This window comes from Quercus suber, unplaced genomic scaffold (genome assembly GCF_002906115.3).
Source record: "Quercus suber isolate HL8 unplaced genomic scaffold, Cork oak 2.0 scaffold_1081, whole genome shotgun sequence".
Lineage (NCBI taxonomy): Eukaryota > Viridiplantae > Streptophyta > Magnoliopsida > Fagales > Fagaceae > Quercus > Quercus suber.
The window spans coordinates 16998-39079 of NW_027070487.1; the positions used below are offsets into that span (position 1 = coordinate 16998).

Sequence of the window (22082 nt, forward strand, 5' to 3'; positions counted from 1 at the left end):
ACTCAAGTTTCCTTTTTTAAAACAGTAGATGAGGTGGGATTTTTTTATAAAATAACTATAAAATTCAAACAATATTATTAGTTAGGCAACGTTTCAAACATATTTCCTTTCTAACAATTCGACTTCAGAGGAGTCGATTTTTGGGTTATAAAATCGAGTAAATTGGACTCAAGTTTCCTTTTCTAAACAGTAGATGAGGTGGCTAAAAATGGCCACATAGACCATAAATCAAGTTCACTGGAGTCGCTTTATAAGCCCAGAAAACGACTCCACTGGAGTCGTTTTCCTTTCCACGCGTCCCTCAACGCGCGCTACAAGAAAAAACTGAAGTTCAAAAACAAAAACGAAGTTCAAAACACTCACCTCTGTCACTCTACTCTCACTCAGTCTCTCTCACACTCTCAGTCTCTCTCATACTCTCACTCTCAATCATCTTGCTCCGTCGCCATCGCCATCTTTGTCACTCTCAATCCCGTTCAAAAAGAAAAAACTAAGTTCAAAACACTCTCACTCTCAGTCTCTCTCTCAGTCATCTCGCTCCGTTGCCGTCGCTTTCTCTCGCTCCGTTGCCATCGCTACCTCTCGTTCCCGTCGCTCCGTCTCCGTCTCACTCTGTCGCTCCGATTACCTCACAAAAAGTAAGGACTCTTTTTTCTGGGGTTATTGGTAATGCATGCATTGATTGTTCCTTGTTGTTTCCTTCAATAACACCGGACTAGTTTGTTTCTGCATTTTCTTTCCTCTACGGTACGAGTCCACCAATAGTTAGGTGCAATGAGTAAATTTATGAAGTTTTATCAGCCCAACAGGTTGGATATTGTTTGCCTACCTTTTAAAGGGGATCTCACTTGGGGTATTCATTAGATGCCCCAACTATTCATTGGAAACGTAGTAGCTAGTTAGTATGAATATGGAGTTATTGTAAAACAAAGATCAGTTTTATTTTATTTATTTATTTTTATTTTTTCGTTTAGTGTTCCTTTGGTAGTCAGAAGAGATGTAAAGTTGGAATGATAAGATCAATTAAACAATAAAATGTTTGCCGGGTAGTTAAGAGTTTCGAGTAAATTGGCTTGGGCTGCAACTAAGTGCTTCTGCTGGTTATAGACAAAAATGCTCAAGTATATAAAAAGACAATGTGAAAAGTAATGAAGCATTAGTCCAATCAATCATGGCTACTATTTTTCCTTTTTGAGAATAATCATGGCTACTTGGCTCGTGTTAGATTTGGATTAGGCAAAATGATCCCAAATATACAAGAAGAGTCTGAGTCTATACTGCTAGTGTGTTTATACTGCTAAGTTGGTTGTAGTTTCTCTGTTCAATGAAATTTCGCTTAATCAGGTGTCTTCACTTGTGTGGCTCCTTACTCGTAGCAACAAATTTGAAACTTGTTCATATGCCCTTTTTTTTTTTTTTTTTATTCTTATTATTTGCAGCTAATAGAACTTTGTATTGTCCATATTATTTTCTTTAGGAATAAATCCTTTCTTCTAAATTTTTGTTGGGAAATGTTAACAGATGCCTTATGCGCATTGGTTTTAATTTTTATTTTAGAAATATTTTATGGGAAAATGACAAAGCAATTAATTATTTTGACATCTTTTTATATTTCTCATGAAAGCACCTGTTAACACATAACCCATTTTAGTATTTCACTTTATGTTTCCACCAATCAAAATTTGCCATGTATTTGATTGCTGCTAATGACAAATTAGCCCATCCTATTTTTCAAATTTGTGCTAGTGAAGAGTTAAGTCTAGAGGCTCCTGACCAAATCAACAAATTACCACCCTCCATATAAGACGAGGAAGTTTTCCAAAAGATATAAGTTAGTTAAAATTCTGATATGATTTACTTTGAAAATTTGGATGTATGTGGAATAAGTGGCAAAGTTAAAATTTCAGTTTAAGCAGGACAAGAATAAAACCAAAATTAAAAATATTAATAACATAATAAAAAACAATTGTAAACTAATGTAATTGTTGTACAAAATATAAGATGCATGTCTTAAGCTAGTTATCCAAGGCAATATGTTAAACCGCTGAAAAATCATTTGGATAAAACTATTAGGATTTATGAGTTTTGGCTAATTTCATGACAAATTTATTTGTATTTGTTTGTTTTATAATTGTAATGTAATTTGTGAAAATAATGGTTGAAGGTTGAAGTTTTTGTTCACTGTACAAGACTGAAGACTTCGGTTGTGCGAGGGTCAAGTTTGGTTATGCGAGCTTAGATAGAAACTCTTGGTAGAATCTTGTTGGATACTTGGTCAACCAAGTCCTTGTTATGCAAATTCTACTGTCAAATTCAGAGCATATAACTAACAGAACAAAGATCCTAAAAATAATAGTTGGGGCACTATGAAATACAATGGTATAAACGGTGAGTATTAAATTCAAAACCTTTTCTAGTGTATAAAAAAATTAAAATGAAAAATTTACAGCTTTCATCATGACAATTATTTGGTCCATCTCACAATGCATTCCTAATCCATGGGTTTTGAAAAATTATAGATTAAGAACGCTTTCTCTATTCTTTCAGATGAATCACTATCCAATAGACAATTAGCCAATTACAATTTGTACATTGGTACAATTAGTCATTATTTTTTTTCCCGAAGAGTATAAATGTTTGTTTATATGTTTCAGTTTATTCTTTTTTTAAAGATTTTGGGATAAGCATGATCACCCTGTACTCTTTTTTTTGGTTGAGAAAATGATAAACATGATTACCTTGTAGTCCTAGTTATATGGAAAAAAATAATAATAAACACACCAAGTACCACCTTATTATATTTCTCTTCTCACACACAAAACCATTCTCTGTGTGAGAAAATAACTTTGAATAATGCCTTCATATTCGATCACGTTCCAACTCCAATTCGAAGTTAGTTCTCTCCTCTATCTAGGCCTACACTTTCTCAATCTTGTAACCTCCTCAGCATATGTGAGGAAATGATTTGTTCAAATTTATGTGAGGAAATGATTTGTTCAATTCAAGGAAAATGTAGGATTTTGATTATGTTCTTTACACTTATATACTAAATGTTTTTTACTTTATTATTTATTCAAAAAGTTTCTCATTCTGTCAAATGTAATATGTGTAAGCTAAAGATTTTGCTTGTACATTTTAATTCTTCCATTGCCTTAAATGCCTATCTTCTTACTGTAAAACAAGGAGAATTCAGCTCTTTAGCTGGTATTGATCATGACCTGCTGAGTCACATTTTAATTGATCATGATCCTTACCAATTTATGTTCAACATGTGCTTATATTTATTCTTAACTCCCTAAACTTCGTGCAGTATGGCTGCTGTTCCTGCTCAGAGTCGTGATGAGTTCGGACCTAGTCCCAATGAGAATTCGGTGTTAAGGTTTCTAACAACTCATCGATCATGCGCTGTTTGGGAAGGCAAGGTAAAATTAAAACCGACCACGTGCTGAATATTCTCTTCTTATCCTTTTATATTATGTTGATTTTTTTTTTTCCATTTCTAAAATTCTAAGTTTGTCAATAGTATTACTAGGTTTGAATGCATAGTCATGCCCATTAGTTGGGTTAAGTTAGATTGGTTGACTGTTGCTATGAGAGAGATGATATATATACTCGATACAGGAGATCATTCTTTGTTACTTGGAGTTGGATGCATAAGTTGATGGCTCATATATAATAATTAACATCCCTCATACCTAGTCTTTGTAAGTACTCTTTATACAGTGAGAAACTAAGAATATTGTTTATTCTCTGAATAAAGACAAGATATTAATTTTGTGGCTTGAAAGGAACCTATCTATGAGCTCCAAGTTATTTTGGTTTAGCTTTAGAAACATTCCCATGTAGGGTCCCTAACATATTATAGCCCCCAAAGCTTAACTTGATTTTTTATTTTAAAATAAAACATGTGAGTCATATATTTTTATCTCAACTTTTCAGAAGTATAAAAAAAGAAAAGAAAAAGTGATGTTAGATATTTTACAAATTTTATTTTTAAGTCTTAAAAATTGTTATGTCACCTATCACAATAACTAATTCAAATATTCATTTATTATATTGTAGTTGTGGACGTGCCACCAAGTTACATTTTTTTTTTTTTAGTTTCTTAATTTTGTTTCCACAACAATGTGTAAACTTTTTATAGTAAAATTTGTAAAGATTTGAGATTTGGGAGATATAGTTGTTATTGCTTTATTGGTAGCTAGTTGAGTTTTGTAAATGCTATTATGTAGCTGCGCAAGTAATACTTATTAACTGTAGTTGAAGAGATTGACCTAAACTCAGGTGTAGTCTTAGGAGGAGTGCAACTCCACTTTCAAAATTACATAGGTCCCCCACGAGTAACAACAAGAGCGTAGCCATGAATTTTTATTGAAGAAGGCCAATTTGTTACATTGATATAATAAACATAATTTATAAGTCTATTAAATACAAAATTATCAACTTCAATATATCATCATATTCTTAAACATTAATGAACATACAAAATCTATTTAATTCACTATAGACAAACAGAAAAATATCCAAAAAGAACGTTTCACAACAAAATCATACATAAAGACGATTTTTCATGTAATAAAAAAAATTCATTTTCTATATAAACTATCATATTATTTGCCAAAAAGTTCATCATTTATTCTATTATAAAATCTTATTTTTACTAGTTTCATAGCTAAAAAAACTTGTTTTATAGTTGTCGTAAAAACTGAAAGAATCAACACATAACAAATTAATCTATCAATCACATTTTAAATGTTAGACTTCCTAAAATTTCTAATCCCCTACATAGCTCAGATATTGTCCCCCTATTTATGAAAATCTGGATGTAAACTTTGTCCATTTCGAAAATGAGCTTTACATGGCTCTCTTTGCTGGACTTGGTCGATGATGACCATGGCATCATCTACTCAAAGATGAGTTCGTATAAACCAATCCCAACAGCAAACATAATTGCACATTGACAAGCCAAAGCTTCCACTTCCTCCACTGTTTGTGTTAATAGGATTTCTTGTGATAAGGCCCCAATAACCCTTGCTACTTATTTATCATAATTGTCCTTGAAGATTTTGGTTTTATATGTTTGCAATCGGTGTTTAGGAAGTTGTAAATTTGATTGTATTGTGCTTATAATAGATTAACTCTTTTAATATAATTTTTGTATGTATGGGACAAGATAATAATTTCAAATGGGTCTTTTTATAATTAAATATTACATGAATAATATTTGGTTATTGATTATCAATTTAGTAAATGTTTGATAGCTCTGCACTGTGCACTAGCATTCTATCAAATGTATCAAGTGCATTGCATCATTTTATTTTGCTCCCATTGTTGCTTTTTTTTTTTTTTTTTGGGATGATATTTTAATTTCCCTTCATAACAGCTTTATTTTTGTTTTTTGGGATCAATAGCTACAATCACATATACAAGGGTTATGACATATTGCATCTCATCACCATGGTTCTATCATGTACAGGATCCGGGGGTACTGAAATGTCGTGGTCGTAATGACGAGCTCAAAAAACGATGCCCCATAGTGGTGGATGATCGCGTCATCGACATTGTCAAGAGAGTTGGATTAATTGGGCTGTATAGGACTCCATGTAGAAAGATTGATAATAATTTGATAACGGCCTTGGTTGAACGATGGCGGCCTGAAATCCACACCTTCCACCTGCCATGTGGTGAGACAACAATCACATTGCAAGATGTGGAAGTTATTTTCGGGATTCCAATCGATGGTGATGCAATTATTGGAGTAACTAACTTGACATGAAAAGTTGAATGTCAGAGTATGCTTGGAATTCCTCCTACTGGAAATGTGCTTAAAGGACAAAGGATCCTAATTAACAAGCTACTAGAAAAAATTGACCATGGGTTGCCTAATGATGCAGCAGAGGTGGTTGTGCATCAATATGCACGGTGTTATATTCTAGCATTACTGGCAGACACAATTTTTGCCGACAAGTCCGGCGATAGGGTGCATATGATGTGGTTGTAGATGTTGAGGGACCTTCGCAATCCACCTCAGTACAGTTGGGGGAGCACTTGCCTTGCATGGTTGTACAGAGAGTTATGCAGGGCAATCGACAGTGGTGCCAGTCAGATTGGTGGGGCCTTGCTACTGGTTCAGTATTGGGCATGATTCAGACTCCCTTTTTTGTGCCTAAGGAAGGAGGACCTCCCACCAAATGATGCATATGGCCCACCATTTGCATCTTCTCCACTGTCTATTAAGTAAGTCTCTTCCTTGACTGATTCTGAAAATTGGAAATAGATCCATAATTTTAAACGACATGACATATTGTTAGACATAGAAAATAAAATTTTAACCTTGATATTCCTCAAATCTTGAAAATAAATAGGATTTTTATTTATTTTTATATATCGTTTTACAACCACTGAGGTCATATGTTATTATGTTATTATTGATATATAATACAAGTGTTATTAATTTCTAGCTCCACCACTAATCATATGTTTAGATAATCATTATTTGGTATAAACTTAGTGGTATGTAATGTTAAATTTACGATTGCCCATCATTTATTATTGTTGATTACTTCAAATTCTCAATTCCAAGTATTGACTCTCTCTTTCTTAATTGTAGGACTGTGTAGGTCATGACCATGAAAAATAGCCCCTAAGAAATCTATCTGGTTCAGTACCGTCAGCTATTAGATTGTATGCATCCCAACCAGGTACCCAAATTGTATTTCTTTTATTGTTTATGACTATTGTATTTACTGCTTGTAAAATAGCTCATAGTCGAAAATAATGGAACATTGCATAATGTGCTGCCCTTTTATTTGGTTATTTTGGGTGGTTTGGGAACCATATCAAGATGACTTAGTCCATCTGCCTCTATTCTGTATCGCAGGAAAGGATGTATGGACGACGAGGGTGCCGCTTGTATGCTTCTGGCTAGTAGAGAAATATACACCGTACCGTGTTCTTCATCAATTTGGGATGGTACAAGAAATCCCCCCATATGTTGCTACTAACGATGCCCTTCATGACATAGACCTGGGGAGGAAGATAGAGGTGAATTGGAGGGACAAACATAATGGCCATATCCGAGTATGGAATAGACGAGCACGATCTCTATGTCATGGAGCACGACTACAGGGTGATATGTCGCCTACTCATCCATACTTCGATTGGTATGATAGGGTGACTTGGATGTTCGTTGACCACACTTCCGCTTCACTTCTTATTATGGTAATCGCTTCGACCATTCTTTTCAATTTTTGTTGCATATCACAATTTTTTTTTGTTAGATGTACTAATTGTATTTTTGTACTTGCAGGTTGCCAATCACAAGCAAATGTTGACGCAATATACAGTAGGTAGTCCCATGTACAAGCATATCTCAGCTGTATTTAAATATGTGGAATGCCTTCATCGTATAACTACCAAACTTCCCTTGGAAGAGACCGATGGGGCAAATCTAGATGCAACAGAAGATACTGGACAACCAAGCACGAGCTCAAATCGTGCTAGCCATAGCCATGGTCAGCGTGGTGCACCCCATCAGGTTGTCAGTAGGCCGAATCCCCCTCCACCCCCACATGCATCCCTTGAGCCAGAGTTCCCTCCACCCCCACATGCATCTCCTGCCCCAGAGTTCCCTCCACGTCCACATGCATCTCCTTCCCCAGATATCCCTCCAGGTACTGCTTATGCAGTTCCTGACCTAGAGATCCCTCTACCCACTTCTCATGCATCTTCTCACCCCGAGATCCCTTCACACACCCCACGTACATTTTTTGACCCCGCTCATCTTTCATTTACTCCGCCATCCTTTGATCTCGACTATGATTTCAGTCAGCCCTCTCCTATCATGCACACTCAATTCCCCTCGTACAGCATTGGTCATATAGACCATGTATCACCCCATAGTCACTCCATGTCATCCATGCCCACTCCTGGACTGCATATAGATCCCATGACTACGGGCCTCACTCACACTTCATCTGCTACACCATCCTCCCCCGCAGTTGTAGGATCTTAAGTTGTTAGGAGTCAAGCAAATATGCCAGATGTGCATGTTGAGACTGAGCAGGTAGTTGTTGGGTTACAGTCACCCCCACAAGGTCGACCTAAACGCACAACAAAAGCACCTCCTTGTGGGACAGGTGGTCGCAAAGCAGGACACGAGGCTGGCCCCACGGTATGACAACTCATTTAATGTAATGAATATTGAGTAATTGTTGTTAATGCTATTATAATTCATCTAATCCATTGTTTGGTTGTAACTCCATCTTTGCAGCAACGCGAGGAGCCTCACCAAGGAGATGCAGTACCCCCTCCCCCATCTACCAAACATTATAGGAGACAGCATAAACGTAAAATGCATTAGGATCAGCATCCCATCTGTATCAAATGCAAAAACTGTATCCTTATTATGCCCTTTATATATATATATTTTATGCCGAAGGTGCCCTTTATAGAATAAACTTCATGTAAGACTTGTTACTTTAATATAAATAGTCACACCTGGAGTTTACCTTAATAGATTTTTCAGGTTAATAAAATATTCTCAGAGAATGCATTTGATGCTGTTATGCATTTTGCAGCTGTAGCATATGTTGGGGAAAGCACCCTTTTCCCGCTTAAGTAAGTATTGCTTTCGATATCTAGTACACAGTGTTCTCGCTTGTGGGACTTGTATTTCTTGCATCTTAGGAATTCAAACTTTCTTGAACAAGTTTAAATTTTATGGAAACCATAAATGTAGAACTCAGGGATTATCATTAAAATGTTTTACATGAGAAAAATTGTAAATGATGCATGTAAAGTTTGTTAGTCACTCTGATTGGGAGGATACTTGCTATTACTAGATTTCCCAATGTCAGCAACTTTCTAACAATAGCATGAAATTGTAAAGCTTGCTTGGATCAAATTCAAGCAAATTTAAAATTATGAAATTTTGGCCCAATTAACATGAATCTGAAATTTCATAGTGGGATTAATGGATTATACCCTTTTTGGTTGTGTTGTAATAATATCCAAATGGAATGTGACCAAATCTATAATGTTTTGAAATGTATTAATTTTCCTTTACCATAGTTGATTGCTAAAGCCCATCCACTCGGGTGTGGAGAGATGATAGCTTGCTAATGTTGAAATCTCTATCAATGGGTTTGGCCCGTTTGGGATTCATTTTATTAGGTCTGGCAGCAAGTTAGAGTTGGATTTGGATTGAGGTTGACTTTTTATGGGTCATGCTTTGCATATATGAATTTGTTCTAGTGTATATGCTTTGTTTTGCTATGCTTTTCTTCGCTCAAGTTTATTTTGTTTTAAATTTGCTTTATTCCCCTTCAGCAAGTAAATTGGTGCTTCATCTTGTGGAAACTTGTAAATTATGTTCCTAATTACATTTTTGACCTTGTTGCAACAGGTATTATCATAATATTACATCAAATACTTTGGTAATATTAGAGGCCATGGCAGCACATGGTGCGAAGAAATTGACATATTCTAGTACATGTGCAACATATGGGGAATCTGACAAGATGCCTATTACGGAAGTAACTCCTCAGGTGAGGGTTCTACACCCTCCTCTTTTTTTTTCTGAAATTTTAATTGTTAATTGGATAAAGATTGGTTATATTGACATCAATATTATTATTTTTATTTATTATCGGACTTAACAGGGAAAAAAAAAAGAAAAGAATAAGATTATTGGTTTTGTTTTCCTTTTTTCTGTGAGGCAATAAAATTTCGGGTGGCATGCTAGTACCCTAGTACTATTTTATATGTGTAAGTGGTCTTATTGTTATAAGACTCAAACTTTGTTGCATGATTTCAGGCCCCCATTAATCCATATGGAAAAGCTACAAAAATGGCAGAAGATATCATCTTGGATTTTTCTAAAAATTCAGACATGGCAGTCATGATCCTAAGGTTTGGTTTAGCTGTAATCTTATGTTATTTAAATCAGTTTAACTCTTTTTTTGACATGTGACAACAATAATGGATGGCCAGACTTCACCCTCTCTGCTCTCTTTTTTCTTATAAAATAAGAACTTTGATAGGCCAGAATCAATTATCCTGATTGTCAAGGATCTGTTTTTCCTTTTTTAAATTGTTAGATACTTCAATGTGAACATGGACGAATCTCTGGTGCTTGTGGAGATGCAGCTAGTGGTACTATGCCTGGACTGAAGGTAAGCTTAGTTATTACATGACAAGCTGAGTTCTGGATGGTGGAGCCTGAAATAGCATTTGCAGAACTTAAGGTATGTGAAACCTATGTCTTGTATACTCATTGATATTTATGGTGTTTGAGAAGGCTGATCTATAGAGTTTTGAAGTTCTATTGAATGCTTCAAATGAGGTTGAAATGTGTGTTTGTACCCCATAGAAAATCCTGGTGTGGGCAGCTCCGTTATGTTTTGTGGTTGAGAGAGAGAGAGAGAGAGAGGATTTGGATTTGGATTGGAGTTCGGTTTCGGATTGGTGAGGAAGAGGATTGGCTAGGGTTTTGTTGGTGATGAAGAAGAAAGTCACCGTGTAGTGGCATTACTGTATTACTGTGAAATTTACTGTCTGTGAAGCTCATAATCGCGACGAAAACACTGTTGTTTAGTGGTTACTCTAGTTCATTGATGTTAGATTGGAATAACTGTAGTTTTGAATCAGCCAAAAGAATTTAAAAATTGCATTAGTTTTGCGTGATAAGTTTCGTATCATTACGAGTTTTGTTCAATTGATCGATAACAGTAAATGTGTTTTTTGACTGTGTGTAAATGGTGATTTATGGGGGGGTGTGTCCTGCATTTACGAGTTGATGTGATTTGATTTTGCCTTGATATTGTAGTTTATAAATCAACTAACAGCCCTTATTTGTTGTTAAAGGCGTACTTTGCAAAACTCTGTCGACGGTGAACAGTCTTCAGTTCAGTGTGCTTTGGTTTTACTGATGAAAAAAGAAGAAGTTTGTAGATCTAGTTAATTCTGTCATAATGTACATTCGGATAATATAGCTTTGCAACTGAATATTTAGAAAGTTGATTTTTTCATTAGTGGGTCGTCAAATGTAAGATCCGAAAATAAAACTCTGCAGCTTAATATTTAGAAAGGTGATTTTCATTAGTGGGGGTTTAACCTTTTTACAGCTGAAGTTGTAGCAGGATCGGCAGCATGGCTTGGAAGAGGTCTTTCTTGTGTGTGCGCACAGAGAAGAGAAAACGATGCTCGTCCCTCATTTGATTTAACCCCTGCCCAGGTAAAAATCTTGAGATTTGATTAATTGGCTTCTGTTAGGCACAACGGCATCAGTTCCTTTCTTATGCTCTTTGGGTACCCTGTCAGTTCTAAGTCTCTAGCTTTTACAAAGAAGGAAATTTGGTGGGTGGATATCCACGTTCTCTGATGATTTTTATAACTTCCATGTTCTCACAAATCGCATTTGATGGATGCATAATGAAGTACTGATTTGTATTAAACATTGTAGTCTTAGTCCCAAATGCATTGTGAGAGGGCATGTAACCCCTCACAATGGTTCGTGTTTCTGTGTACTGTTCATTTGTTTTTTGGTTTCACAATTTGCTTTCAATTTACTGAAATTTGGAGAGTGGAGTGGAGGATTTCCCTGTAAGCTTAACCATTTTAGATCAGTTCTCATTTGAGAGACTTATGTTTGAAGATATTATGTACTCTATAGTTTTTATACACACTTTGAAACATATTATGTACTCTCTTGCCAAATTTGAGATTTGCAACCCCCTCCCAAATCCCCCCCCACACCACCCCACCCCCCCCTAAAAAAAAAGCTGGAAACCATTCCTTTACCTAAGAAAGAAACCTATGGTTTTCTTCGTATAAACATTTCCTATTGTGCCTTTGATAAGTTGAAGTCTGTTTTCCACCTCATCAAATATATTTAGTTACTGTTAAATTGGGAGTTCATTTCTTCATTATGCTACTGATACTTTAGTCAAAACAAACCCCTAATGTGCTATATATTTTAATTTTGTAATACTAGAATAAGTCATAATTAACAAATTCTATGGTGTATATATATTTTACTAATTTTTTAAGAGCTGTTATCATTTTTTAAACTCTAATGTCTAGCTTGATCTTTCATATAATAAAATTAATCTATTATCATGCATCTCCACAGTGAAATTCTTAAAAATTTTACTTTCAATATAAATTACCAAATTGCCTACCAAAGTAAATAAAAAAATTACGATGGAACCAATGAAGTTTTCAAAACTATAAATGAACAAAAACACTAACTGATATAAGAGCAAAATTTTCAATGTAAAATGAAATCATGGAAAGTTCATTATTTCTCTCAAATTCTTTTTTTAAGAGGACCATTGGGATTTTTTATTTATTTATTTATTTTTATTTTTATTAAGGTGGGAGGGGTGGGGGGAGTGTTGGCCCCCTAAGGTTGCAGGTAGTTCTGCCCCGGCTTAGTTTTCCTAGAGCTTGGTTTTGTGGTTCTTTAGGCCATGTAATGACTTTACTTGACTTATCAAAGAAAATGCTTTACTTGTAGATTGAATATGGCCTGTAGATTTTCCCTGAATGTAATGTGGTTATTGGCTTTTGTTTGCTGGAAGCTCCTACAGAGTGTGCTTTGTCAGCAATTTTGTTGTTGAAGGTCCAGGGCCCATTTGTTTTGAAATGAATGAATGAAGTTTTATATACTATTTTAATGCACAGAAACTTCATATTTTAAGTTGAAATGCATTTGCACGCTGATGTGACTAGGTCCTAATGGATATATTTTCAGGACCTAAAGATGTCTAGATGTTAACAGTGCATTTAATTCCTAAAACTTTTTGATGACTTTTTGACTTACAGGGTAGGCTGGGGGTGAAGCTAAGAATTTCCCTCTCTTAGGTTGTGCTTATTTGCACTTATTGAGCTCTTTAGAAGGGGGGAAATATATATATATATATATATCAGGAATTAAATTTCTTGGCTGAGGAAGAGAGCATTGAATGGCCATTTGCACTGGTAATGACATATATGTTTCAGCTGCTGCTCATCAACTATCTTCCAAAGTGGGCTTATGAAAATTTATATAGGCCTTTATGTAATTGTGCTTGTAGTTGGAATGATTGTTCTATAACTTGTTACTATTTTAGTTTAACTTTTTTTTTTTTTTTTTTTTTTTTTTTTTTTTTGAAATCTTGTATGCTATCTTTTTTACAGATTCAGATTCAGGCAGTTCTTCTGGGAGTGAACCTGATGCTGTTAAAGCTTCAGCTCCTGTTAGTGCTATTAAGGTATGTCATAATATCTCGGAAAAATTCATATGAGCATTCTGCTGATTGAAATTTTATCTCTCTCTCTCACATTGAGAATTTTTCTCATTTCTTCTAATCAGTTACTAAGCCATACAAGATATTGATTTTTGCTTTGTGTTTTGTCATTAGAGAAAGCACGGTTGCAAGCAGAGGCCAAGGCTGCTGAAGAGTTTCGAAGGAAGGCCAAAGCAGAAGCTGTAGCTGAGGCCAAAAGGAAGAGGGAGCTGGACAGAGAAGCTGCACGTCAGGCATTGTTAAAGGTAATATGTACAGCCCATGTGGTAGAAGTGAACTACAACCACCATCTCCTAGCAAGAGAGAACAAAACCTCTAGGATTTAGCACCTAGGGTTGGGTGCAGTCAGCAGTAGACCATTGGAAAGATTTCAAGAGAAATTTTATTCATCAATCAAATTTTAATTTGTCTCCTTAGGAGGACAATACCATACTTATGCAGACTATGATTCAACCGTTACTCTAGTGCACATAGAAAACCCTAATTCCAATTGATTTGGGAGATCCCAATTATTGAATTACAAAGATAACCTCAACACTGGGAATTAAATAAAAAAGTATTAACCTAATAAAACAATAAAACTCTACCTGACCCAAAAAAAAAAAAAAAAAAAAATTTTGACTTCCAAAATTAAATAAAAATAAATATTTTTTGGTGCTTTCCAAATCATATTATGGCAATTATCTTAATTCATTTGGCCTGCATATCTAGCAAAAGATTTGTTACCTATACAGTTTATTGAAAGCTTGTACTTCCAAAGGTAAAAGGAAACTGATACTGTCACTGAAAAATGACTTGAAATGGCACTGTGACCTGTCATCTCTCTTGGGACTAGAAACCATATCTATTGCAAGTATAGAGTATTGCTTCCTGCTATATTTGCCACCATGATTCTGAGGATCTATGTTAAGAATTATCTGGTTCTTTCATTAAGTTAATGTCATTTTCTATTGCAAGTATTTATCTTCAAACATCATAATTTTTTTTGCTTGACAAAATGAATTGGCATTTGATCTTCTCTTATGATGTTTTTTGCATGACAGAAAATGAATCGGCATTTGATCTTCTCTATTGCATCACGTTCAAGCTAATGGATCAACAATGGCTTAATATGCGTGCATCATATATGGATTTCAATGTATGTATTCTTCACCCTGAGATTTCCTTGTAGCAATGTCGAGAACATTTTAAGTTACAATGAGTCTTTTGAAGACTGTCATCGATGAACAGGTTAATGGAAAACCTTATAATAGTATCTACGGTTGTCCACTTGTCCTCTTGCTTAACAGAAATAGCTTGAATCATAATTATTGGAGAAGTTGTTCTTGTATTCACAGATGCTGTGTTTATTAGCAGCAATGGCTGTTTTCCTGGCTGCTATTTGATTGTTTGTAATTTTTCTTTGTTGAATTGTGTTCTCTTATGTTGTTTTTCTCTACAGACGGTGATGAAATCCACACGGCGTCAACTGGAAAAAGAGTTGCTTGAAGACATCACACGGCTGGAAGACTTGCCGTCATACGGCCTTCTTACCTGATAGTATAGCTCCTAGATTTTAACACGATGGCTTGTAACAGCATAATTCATGTCGTCACTAGAGACACTTGTTTTTAGCTAGATGGTGTTTGTATATGATATGATGCTCCTCATTTTAATACTGCTTGCTCACAAGAGAGAGTGTTACCTTTTGATTTCTCAAAAAAAGGGGGTTTCTTGTAGTTTGTAAGGCTAAGACAACTACGAAGTATGATTTCAATCAGCTGGTTTAATTACTGCAGTTAATTCTTTTTTAGGCAAAGAGCATAGCATTTTGCTCACACTACAGTAAATTCAAAATGTAGGTATGGTACCAACGTGGGGCTTTGGTTTGGGTATAAAATGCTTTTCTGATGATTTTATTAGATAAATGCTGTTCCAAACTGCAAGGAACTTAACAAGGCAGCTAAATTATTGTTAAGACGTTGTGTCCAGTTGACGAAATTGGAATTTCTTCTGATTCTCTCATAATTTTCATTTATCATATGAGATTGTTATTTCATAGCGTGAACGACCGGGGTGGTTTAATCAAGTATGAAATAATGAGGTCTATTTGTAGTTTTTTTTCAGAGTTGCAATTTGGAACTTTGACCAGTGATTCAATTTACTTATGCTGCCCAAGATTTGTTTTGTTTTTGGTTTATTTTTGGGATGAATACATTGCCCGAGTTTCTCTCCACCTTTCCCCCACTTAGACGGTTGTAGAGTTTCAATGTACTTAACAGCCCATGAGGTGTCAATCTATTATACCATTGATCCATGGGGTTTTGAGGTTGAAATGTGTGTTTGTATCCCATAGAAAATCCTGGTGTGGGCAGCTCCGTTATCATAATTTAATAAATTAATTGTTGTTAAATACATCAACCTTGACATGGCTTTGTCGAAGGAGCAGTGCAATTTCAAGATAATAGGGTTTGGTTCCAATGAATTCATTTTACACCGCTTTGCTCATCCATCTGCACTATTTCATCAGCAATTGTTATGTGTTGGGATTGCAATGCAAGCTGTTATGCAATAGGCTGTTAAGAAATACAAGGAAATATTGGTTGAAATGTCAATTGCTGGGTAAAAAAAGGCTGAAATGTTGATGTTTTATCTGTTTGTGGTGCACGTATATACATGTTGTATAAAATGTAATACACAGATGTAAAATTAAAGTGTCTGTTTTTGTATATATGAAGTGTGCAGAGGCATATGTGAGATTTTTGTATCAGTGGTTACTTGAAAACTGCCTTGATGATATGGAGTTTATGGCTGATAAGTTTGATAAAACTTGCATTGAGCGCCTAAGAATGGTATCTTCCACCCATTTTGAGCGGATTTCATATACAGAAGCTGTTGAACTTCTAGAGGATGCTGTGAAATGGCCAGAAGTTTGAGAATAGTGTTAAATGGGGGATTGATTTAGCTTTTGAACATGAAAGGTCTGTGACTGTCTTTTATGAAAGGTACATTGTCTTATTCTACCTGTTTGTTGTTTGGTTTTGATGTACTTAATTCTGGTTTTAATTTTTGCCGCATCTTTGCATGTGAACAAATTGATATATGTCTTAAATTCCAGGTGGGTGAGTTAAATGGAGGAAGCCAAAGGGAGGAGCGTTACAAAGGTTATTTAGCAGAGGTATGGGAATGTTTATGCTTGATTGGTCTCTTTTTGGGGTGTGAATTTCCAAATGATGCTAAAATTTTTCACTAGTTATTTTCCCAAAGATTTGACATTTATTTTCCTTGATTAGACTTCACTCCATAGAAATCATTTTTCCTTGAATTATTGAAGCAATTTTGTCGAAATACTTTCTTTTTTTTGTAGAATACAAGAGATGGGGCTTCCTCTTGAGCCATATGAGTGGTACCTTGACCTGCGGCGTTATGGAATAGTAAAACATAGTGGTTTTGGTCTTGGTTTTGAACGCATGCTTCTTTTTGCCATTGCCATTGAGAATATCAGAGACGTTATTCCTTTCCCTAGATATCCTGGGAGAGCGGACCTTTGAATTATACCATTGCTTGTTAATCTTAGTAATTTGCTTGTAGAATTCAATGTAAGCTATTTTCCTCGTGATTCTAAGGTTATTGTTATGGCTGATTCATTGCAAACCAAAGTGACTAAATTATAGTAGTGAAATTATTATATCTCTTGTCAGAGCCTATACTTCCATTTCTCACCCGTGAGATCATTTTGGTGTTTTCCTTGTTACTTATCTATGAGAGAGTTGGCCAAAATGAGATAATTGTGGCATTTAATTCATGCAGCCTTGCGCTTTCCTGTGTTGAAAAATTGCGTTTGCAAATCTTATTATCTAACCAGTTGTGTCGGGATTTTTGGAATCTTAGTGGGTGCAAAACCTTATGCAAATGCTATTATAATTAACCTTACTTTCAATGAAGTGAAAATAAATTCACATTTCAAAGGGGAAAGAACAAATGTGCATGAGTTGTACTTATTTAACTTCCTACAAGGTTGTTTCAATTTATCATGATTCGTGAACAAAAGCAGATCACTTATATTGTTATACATATTATTTGCCATCTAAGTTTCTACATCTTGCTCCATTGAGCCACGAGTCAAAGAAAATACACAAGAAGTTGTAAGAATAAATTGAATAATTGATTGGAATATTTGATGGAACCAATCTTGTATGTGATAAAATAGATGACATAGATGAATAATTTCTTCAGCTTTGTTATTGTTTTTTTTTCTTCCAAGCGTAAACAAATCGACCATAATGACATAGGTTTTTTCCCCTAGCTTATTCAGTTTAATAGCTTCTTGATAAGACAAATTGCCATACATTGTCTTATGAATTAGGATGGAAAGACAATAATAAACAGTAGTTACGTACAATACAAATTCTCATGGAAATAAGTGTAGAAGACGTGTAACTCAAAAAAGCAACATTATTCTAACCTCTTGACTTGCTAATTGCATTCTTACTCTACACTATGTCCAGCATTATTTGCAAGATGAGATTTTCTTAGAATGAGAATAACTTAATGATGCTATATAACGTTTCAGAGGGGGAAAAGAATGGAAATAATTAACAACTAATTGAAAGGCAAAATTAAACATTCATAATATCACAATCTAGAAACAGATACATTGGATATAGAATACTTTGATTACAAGTTCATTCAATGATAAACAAAATAATAATTGTCTGCATAAAACCTAGTAGTAATAATTGTCTGCATACAACGTAGTAGTAAGTTCAAATACACAATAAAGAGAACCTTAATTTACATCTACAATGCTAGTCCAAAAGCGAGTATCTGCATGCCTGATAAAAATTCAAATATTGTTGTTAGATACCAAAAGCCAAAACATACGCACTAATCTATGCAACTTGGCTAATTGATACAATCATGGCATTTTATATAAAAGCATCCCTAGAGTACCTGTTATGTTTTGTCTTAATTTGTAATAGTCAGTGAGTTTCTTGCTCTGTTGATACATGTTTCCTAATTTTTGTGTTATAAATATGCTCAGCAATCAATGTACTACATTGCAATGCCTTCTGCTTTGAACAATATAAATTTATGGCACTTTTGCCAATTCCTGCAGTTCTATACAACAAATTTGGCATGGATCATGGAAGATACTAATTTGTTGTTTGAAAGTACAATGAAGAACTGAATTTTTTTGTTATTTTTATTTTGGGTTCTTTCTTTTGGTGGTGGGTGGAATAGGTTGAAGTGGATTAGATATGAAATTTTTTTTAGAAATTCTACTAGTAGCCCTAAAATCATTGGATTTATACATGCAAGATTGGTTTTAATATCTAGCCATTTTCTAATTTAAATATGCTGAAATCAAGGCAACAACATTTAATTGATGTCCATCATGGCATTTTATATAAAAACATCACTTACCTAGTTTGGATCATTACCGCTTGTCGAAACCCCACGGGAAAGCGGACATCTTCTACTGTTATGCCCATGTTGATGACACAGTCCACAACTTTGCTTTTGTTGAATCTCCCTCAAGTCAGAATCTGGCCTCCGGGTTCTCGGTTCTCGCTGAACCCCATCCATCTCATTCCGTGTCCTAGATGTCACAGGTCGACCTTTGCCCCACAATAGGTTTGGGTCAGGCACCCACTTTGGACCATCCATATCCCTCCACAATGTATCTGACACTAGCACTACAAATGGATGTGAGTAGGTACAAATGGTGTTCTCCAAACTATAACATGGGTCAATATATGTAGTCGCATCTTGCCCCAAGTGCTGAAGAGCTTTAATTGCATGAGAATAAGGGATCTTTCGATTTTGCCACTTTCCACAACGACGTGTTCTGGCTATTAGGTTTACTTCATGACTATGGTGTCCCCCTCCAGAGCTATTGATGTTGTATGCAGTAATTACTTGATATATACCATTCTGATTATTATACGCTGCTATTTGGTGTGAAATAGATTTTTGCAGGTTTTTTCCATAGATTTCTAAGGCATATTTACTCCATACCTTGGCATTTGAGAGATCATGAGTAATTTCTTTGTGTCGATCATGGAAATACGCAACAAGTTTGCTCCAAATGAATTCAACCATTGTAGCAATGGGTAGGCCACGGGCACCTTTCAATACTCCATTGAAGCATTCCGAGACATTAGTTGTCATAGCCCCATAACAGTATCCACCATCATATAGCTGGGTCCACATTTGTAAATCCTCTTTCATTAGATATGTGTATGGCACGATGGATGAGTCGGGCTCACTTTCCTGCAGCTCGGTTCTCCGTTTCTTCCTAAGGGCCTCGATCTCAGCTTCCTTGATGGGTTGCATGTACAACTCAAATTTAGCTTCCTGAGTAGCATACCCTGCTTGCAAGGCCAATGACTTTAAACTGGCGTCCTGAAAATGCGTGTTGAAGTTACTAGCAACATGTCGAAGGCAATATCTGTGAACTACTCGTACTCGTCCATCATCAACTCTAGGCCAGTTTATAATTGCATTTTGAATACCTTTATGTCGGTCAGAAATTATGCAGATGTCCTTATCTACTATCACATCCCCTAGTGCATTCCTGAGGCGTTCTAAAAACCACCTCCAACTAGGCCTTGACTCTTTGTCCACAACGGCAAAGGCGAGTGACAAAACCTTGTTGTTGGCATCGGTGGCCACTGCAATCAATAACACCCCTCGATATTTACCATACAAATGAGTCCCATCAATACTGATCACTGGCTTACAATGTCTAAATCCTTCAATGCATGGAGCGAAAGCCCAAAATACATAGCGCAATATTGTATCACCGAACTCGTCCTTGGGTATGGTGTGACACCAGAACCGGGTGCCAGGTTCTTGATCCAAGTATGTCAACAATAACTTTCTCAACCTTTGGTAAGACTCTTCCCAATCCCCAAATATCTTTGCAATAGCTCGTTGTTTCGCATCCCATATCTTATTGTAAGAAAGCTTATGCCCATAATACTTCCCTTTAATGAAATATCTGAGGTGATAAATTGTTGCCGTGTGTTTTTCTTGCAACAATGGAACAAATTCTGTTGCAAGAAAATTACAATCCATCATTCTATCATAAAGGGCCGTGGCAAGGGGTATACAACTATGAGGACCCTTATAAGATGGACCATCCATAGTCCATATTCAGGCTTCTCGACTACCCCAACGTACCATATGCATGACTCATCGACGCATTTCACAGCCAGTCTACTTTTGGTCGACCTACTAGTGATAATGTTTCTGTTATACTTTGCGGCATAAATTGTTAATGCACGTTTCATCGCCTCTTTATTTGCAAAAATCAACCCTTTCGTAAAATTCATGTCTGCATTCCAAGAAGAACCAAATGCTTGCTGATCAACTTCAGGATCAACCATATTCCCAAGTATTTTCATAAAATGATGAGGCAGGAGGTTCATAAATGGGGGTCCTATTAGTAACATGATGAACTTTAACATTAGCGTTCGCATCATCTTCATCACATTCAGCCATATCATCAACATGAAGAATGGGAGCAATTTCATGGTCATCAAGACCCCTGTCAAAGTCGCCATTGTCAATCCTCTCTTCGTACTCATCTCTATCGTTAACATCTTCCCCAACACAGTCTTCGTCTTCATCTTCAACTACTGGAACTGTAAAGGATTCACCTCTATGTGTACACAATTGATCTTCATATCTATTTCCAGGTTCGCTCTCAATTGTTGCTGGTGTCTCTTGAAAAGGGGGTGTATAGCCTCCCAATATGGTGCATCAATCATCTAGGACTGCAAATTGTAGAGATGTAGTTGTTTGTACAATTTCTTCCTCTACGCCGACTTCCGCACGCGGCTCCAAAGTGACGTATAACTCAAAATCTGCTGCTTGTTCCCATTTCTGCATCTTACTAAACATGAATTTCACATGTTTGTCCTCTGTTATCGCCATATTTCTGTAATTAATGCATTGATTGAGGACTTCATATAGAGAATGGAAAGTAATATGTATGTCATGTAAAGTAGGGTTCACTTGCAACTCTTCCATAATTTTTACTTTCAGCTCATTCAAGGTCTTTAACTTACGGCGTATCATCATATAGTAGCACTAGATACCCGGACCTTGAAATGAGCATCCATCATAAGGGTTGGCACTGCTAAGGGGTCCACCGTAGTATATATTTATATGGATCATTGTCAACCTATAGATCATCAAGTGCAATTGTGTTAGTGACAAATTTATAACGCTCAATCAACATCAATCACACAACTTTGCGTATGAAATGCCAACAATATTTACACTAACAAACAAAACAAATATTCCCAAATGGTGAGTAATAACATAATAATCACAATATTTGGTACTAAATATTCCCTATAATCACAATATTAATTTTTTTTTTTTAAAAAAACATAGCAAACAATTTAATCACAATATTTACACTAACAAAAGAAAAAATTCCCAATATGTTGTAATTTAATCACAATTATGTACTAAATATTCCCAATAATTAATCATAATATTACTAGTCATTATAGATATTTTTTCTTAAGTAGATTCATGATCTTATATAAATGTGTCCTAATATTAATTAAAGAATAATAAAAAAAAAACTAGCAAATAATCACAATATTTACACTAACAAATAACAAAAACAAAACTTTTCCTAATATGTTCTAAATATTTTCTTAAAAAAAATTTCCCAATAATTAATCATAATGTTACTAGTCATTATAGATATTTTTTCTTAAGTAGATTTATGATCTTATATAAATGTCTCCTAATATTAATTAAAAAAAAATAGCAAATAATCACAAT

The 22082-nt window shown here is 35.3% G+C and overlaps 2 protein-coding genes and 1 long non-coding RNA gene across 3 annotated transcripts; 2 read left to right on the forward strand and 1 right to left on the reverse strand.

Moving 5' to 3' along the window:
- Positions 1 to 8508: 8508 nt before the first annotated feature.
- Positions 8509 to 15084, forward strand: LOC136065682 (UDP-arabinose 4-epimerase 1-like). Its single transcript, XM_065769210.1, has 9 exons — positions 8509 to 8619; positions 9407 to 9548; positions 9818 to 9912; positions 10101 to 10247; positions 11127 to 11236; positions 13183 to 13256; positions 13407 to 13537; positions 14336 to 14430; positions 14734 to 15084. The coding sequence occupies exons 1-4, from the start codon at positions 8567 to 8569 to the stop codon at positions 10171 to 10173; spliced, it is 363 nt and encodes a 120-aa protein (XP_065625282.1). The 5' UTR covers positions 8509 to 8566; the 3' UTR covers positions 10174 to 10247; positions 11127 to 11236; positions 13183 to 13256; positions 13407 to 13537; positions 14336 to 14430; positions 14734 to 15084.
- Positions 15085 to 16225: 1141 nt separating this feature from the next.
- Positions 16226 to 17106, forward strand: LOC136065683 (uncharacterized). The gene is made up of 3 exons (XR_010627282.1): positions 16226 to 16276; positions 16390 to 16449; positions 16639 to 17106. It is a non-coding gene; the product is annotated as an uncharacterized LOC136065683 (long non-coding RNA).
- A 1592-nt stretch (positions 17107 to 18698) lies between these two features.
- LOC111990146 (uncharacterized) lies at positions 18699 to 20423 on the reverse strand. The gene has a single exon (XM_024021938.1). The coding sequence runs from the start codon at positions 20421 to 20423 to the stop codon at positions 18699 to 18701; it is 1725 nt and encodes a 574-aa protein (XP_023877706.1).
- Positions 20424 to 22082: the final 1659 nt, after the last annotated feature.